The 5,000-nt window shown below is 40.7% G+C and overlaps 1 protein-coding gene across 1 annotated transcript in view; it reads right to left on the reverse strand.

Annotated features, from left to right (window-relative positions):
• The window catches only part of ghrhrb (growth hormone releasing hormone receptor b), a 68,175-nt gene extending 63,227 nt beyond the window's left edge, over positions 1 to 4,948 (reverse strand). Inside the window, exon 1 of the mRNA XM_080430694.1 lies at positions 4,860 to 4,948. Coding sequence (XP_080286820.1) covers positions 4,860 to 4,946 — 87 coding nt within the window. The 5' untranslated portion in view covers positions 4,947 to 4,948. The remainder of the gene's footprint in view (positions 1 to 4,859) is intronic.
• Between the last annotated feature and the right edge of the window lie 52 nt (positions 4,949 to 5,000).

The following is a 5,000-nucleotide window of genomic DNA, read 5'->3' on the forward strand; positions in this document are numbered from 1 at the left end:
TGGCTCCCTGTGTCTTCCATGAGTCCATTTTGAAGTCCTTCTACTTGTTTATTAAGCTCTCAATGGGTTAGGGCCAGCCTACATCACAGTCAGACTAACTGTTGTTTTATGACAATTGGAGCTGCAGCTTTCTTCAATAATGCTCTAAAATAATGACATTTTCTGTCTGTCGGCCCGCAGCTATAATCTCTCAATCTACTACACGGATCAACGTCATATTTCTTGTGCAAACAGGCCTCAATTCCTGAATATAGGTCATTTTTTATCAATACATTTCCAACTTTGCCATTTGTGCACTATTTTCCATAGTTCTATAAATACAATGGATTATTTTTCAAGACACAGTTGTGTTCTCACATTACACATAACGTTTTTTATTAATGCAAGTTAAAAGCGCGCAAAGCTCATTATATTTTTACGTTTTTACTGCATAGTGCATGCCAATGTGAAACAGTTTATGTAGAGCCATATGCATGAGCTTTGTGCAGACATGTGGACGTATGCTGAGGTAAACAGAGCAGTGCAATAATGACTGCACTGGATTCGGGGACCCCAAGGGGTCCTTGAGGGGGTTCCAGCGGTCCCCAGCCAAATTAGCTAATACACCATCAAAATCAGTTTAAGCACTTCAACCCTATTTCAATATATTGTTTGGGGGATAATCTTTAAACATTTTAAACACAAATCTTACACAACCCTGACACAAACTCTTTTGGGGTCCTTGACATGCAAAATGTTTGAGAACGACTGCATTTGCATCATTTTAGTCCACAGGGAACCCAAGAAGCAGGGACACCAGCGAGGATACCGGTCTGTGTGTATGCTACGCCTGGATTATGAATTGGCCTTTAGGCTATATTATATGTCATGTTTGTCGTAGTGATGACAACATGCCACACTACTTTGTCACGTGTTCACTGTCCAAAGATTTGTCTCATATACTGTACAGCTTGTCACTCTGGTTTCATCATAAAGATGCAATGACAGTCCTTTCCCTAAACCCCATGGCACTCCTCCCTCTTTCTTTGGTGTTTTTCCCAGGTGGGCGTGGTTATATGCCTAAACCTAAGTCTAACATTAAAGGAGTGGTTCACCCCAAAAAAAAACGTATTTTTTATCAATTATACACCCCATGAAGCCTTGAATTCATTAATTTGATGACCGGGTCATCGGTCAATAGTAGCCCTGAAACATGACTGTCATACCATGACAGTCATGGACCCACTTGTTCCTGTTTTTTTTTTACATTTACAACTCTCACATGTACATGTGAGAGTTGTAAATGTAAAAAAATCAAAAACCAGGAAGTGGTTCCATGACGCTTGTGACAGACGAGTGTCATGCCATGTGAACCATGGCTAGGTCAATAGGAGACTCAAAAGGATTCTTTTTGAGTCTGCCGGTCATCAAATTATTGCCTTAGGAATGCAACAAAAACAAAAAAATCTCCACGAATTCAAGGCTTCATGGGGTGTGTAATTGATAGAAAATAAGTAATTTTTTGGGTGAACTACTCCTTCAACCTCACAAAAACTATGCATCAAAACCACGCCCACCTGGTCGAAAACACCAAAGAAAGAGGCTCTCTCTAAAGCCCATAGCCCCGTGCCGTTTCATACACACACACACAACCCCCAAACAACATTGTCATCATGCAGATGGAGGGAGGCAGGACATGCCTCCTCCTGGTGGAGGTTTGTGCTCTACTGCAGGGGTTCTCAACCTGTAGGCCGGGACCCCCCAAAGAGCACATGATTTTGGGGGGGGGGGGGTCCCTAGATGACTATAAAGTGACAATTTAAGGACTTTTAAGACTGAATATTTATGTCGCGTAATTATGATGTTGGCAGATGTTTTGCAGAGAGTGGTGAGAAGGTCATGAATTTCTGAAATGAATGTTGAGTTTTGTTTGTGTGGCCGGTAAAGGAGAAGCAGAGTAATGGAAAAGGGGGGTTTACTTTTAAATGCAATGCACTCAAATGTGGACAGCAATGGCAAGGGGACTGGTGACAGTTCCAGATGTTTTTTTGTGGTGAATGGCTAAGCCACCACCACGAACGGTGCTGCGGGCCCTCTCCTGGTAATTATAGCCCAGTGGACAAGCTGTGCCTGGATGTGCCTGGATGTGCCTGGATGTGCTTCGGTTTAAATTGGAGGCACATCATTATAACCACTTACGCCATTTTTTAGGAAACATAAAAAATGAGTATATTTACTGACAACCTATAAAAATGGGTGTGTGACCCAAAACCGGGACCCGACCCATTGCTTTGGATACACTGCTCTGAGCGTGCATTTAGTTTCCTTTTATTCCATTTAACCTTCCTATTAATTAATTATGTGCTTCACTTTGTAGCTTTATTTTACGTTTTTCTACTTTTCTTCTTTTATTGCAAAGCAATTTATTTTTCTTGTTTGCTTCCTTTTTATCTGTTTACTGTTTTTCATAGCTCTTTAATGTAGCACTTTGAGCAGCATGTTTAATTGTATAAAAGGTGCTTATTATTATTATTATTATTATTATCATTATTATTATACTGGTAACTGTGGAGAAGGCTACATGAAGCTACTGTTTCAGGGGCATCACCTTGACTATAAACAAAAAAAAAGGCATGGGTTTCCGAGGCTACCTTGACTATGGAACAAAAACAAAAATATCATTCTCTTTGCCTCTTCTCTCTCTCTGGGAGTAGCTAATGGCAGTAAGCGTGGACAAGGTAAAGTGGCCCCAGTGAGGATGCTCTAATGGACACACAAGGGAGAATAGCCTATTGATCCCTCTGCCAAAGGCCATGCCAGCGTCAATCATGCAAAAAAAAAACAAAAAAAACACTACAAGAGAATGGAAATGTCTTCACATTCCTGCACATGGACCCTTTAGAAATTAGAATGTGTTGCTTCACAATGTGTGCCGAAAAGATCTACAAGCCCACAAGATCTACAAGCCCACAACGCCTCGCGTTGCCAGGTGTTGTGAGCTTGTAGATCGGCTATTTTCTGAGAGTCGGTGTAGAGGGAAAAAGAGGAGAGCGAGTACAAAGCCAACGGTCAAGTTAACTAAATATCGAGGGTTTAAAGGTTAACTATATTGAAAATACACATTAACATGAATCCAGCTATCTATGAAATCTATGAAAAAACAATTTTAAACAATATGGGGGTCCCTACTTCATCTCTCTCTCAGCTAATGTATACCTGAAAAACGTTGAAGACCCCATGCTATAGTGGCTAGAGTATCATCATCAGACCAGATGACTCATGGACGGTCCAGGCTTTTACAGCAGAGAATTAACATTACAGATGTGGATAGGAATCTAAAGCCACCCACCCCGCTCACATCTGTCCCTCTCCCCTTACTTCAGTCCCCACACACAGACACATGCAAAACAATTGGCTACATCAGTGGTTCTCAAAGTGGATTTCAGGGACTATCGGGCCGGGGGTCCTTTAGGGGGGTCTAAATCAGTGGTTCTCAAACTTTTTCATGTCAAGGACCCCCAAATTGACACTTATTAGCCCGCGGACCCCCATTTGAAAAGATAAGCCAGGGACCCCCATAAGAGAAGATTTTTACGGCTCTAGCAGTGATTCTCAACCATTTTAATTTCAAGGACCCCCAGTTTGACATGAAATAGGCTACGGACCCCCATTTAATGGCATTTCTCTGGGACCCCAATTCATATTGTAAAATCAATGTTAATTTAATTCTGAGAGTGTACAAATTTGGTTCCTATTAATCATTTAGCTGGGGACCCCCTGGAACTCCCTCAAGTACCCCTGGGGGTCCCCGGACCCCACTTTGAGAACCAATGGTCTAAATGACCCTTACAAGTCTGTACCTCTGAAAGTATACGAATGGAACCAAATGGACCCTAACGGGTCTATTTGGTTCCATTTGTACACTGCACAGAGTTAAGGGGAAACCTTGAAATGTAAAAGTTTGAGAACCATTGGGCTACATGATAATCAAAAGTGTGATGTTTACCTGTCCATTTAGTCTTCCTTTCCCTGGATAGGCTACACGTTTACATTATCCCCAATAGGTTTGCTTGGGCCTTGGGGCTAGCAATTGTAGAAATATTAGACCTTTAACCACTACACCTTCAATACTTAGTACTTGATTTGCTCCCCCCCTACACCAAACCTCTTTGCCGAAAATAGCAGATCTACAAGCTCTGTCTACAAGCTCTGTGAGCTTGTAGACAGAGCTTGTAGATCTGCTATTTTCGGTTAATGTTCCCTCAGAATAGAGATGCTATTAGGGTTCAAATGGTTAATGTAAAAATAAAACCTTTTGAAGACCCCTGGTTTAAGCGTTTCAATATGCAAACAAACGGGAACTTGCGAGAGTCATGAAGGTCAAAAACATAACATTGTGTCCATAGTCTGAGGTTATTTCTTCTCACGCTTCCCAATCTTTGTAAAAAATAATCTCCTCCATCAAATACAATCTGAATGTTTACTTATCTTATACTTTTAGTTCACGTCAAATTAAAGAAGCTTTGTGGGTCGTGAGTGAGTCATTTGTGGGTCGTGAGTGAGTAAATATCCCCTTTCCCCCCCCCCCCTATATTTTACTTTTTTTTAATTAAAATATTTTTTTATCATTAATTTAAAACAAATTCAGAAATGTTTCCAAAATAATGTCATAAATAAATGCCAACAATCAAAGAAATTCTATAAATTCGAAAACAAAATGTTAAAGAACCAGTGAAAATAGCCGATCTACAAGCTCACAACACGTAGACGCCTTGTGAGCTTGTATATCTCAATATCTGCTATTTTCACTAGTTTGGGTCACGGGGACACATTACATTTCTTTTCTGGGTCTTGTATTTTTCTCCGAAGCTGTCACTCACCGTCTCCCATCTCGTCAGCTGCGTCCACAGATAAAAGTGAAACAGCGCGGCGGTCCATTTCAGCCACAAAGTTTTACAGATTGACATTTTGTTTAAAACTATAATGTTTTACTAATATGTGTATCGTTCTTCTTCTTCTTG

This window comes from Gymnoscopelus braueri, assembly GCF_963280865.1.
Source record: "Gymnoscopelus braueri genome assembly, chromosome: 6".
NCBI classification, from domain to species: Eukaryota; Metazoa; Chordata; class Actinopteri; order Myctophiformes; family Myctophidae; genus Gymnoscopelus; species Gymnoscopelus braueri.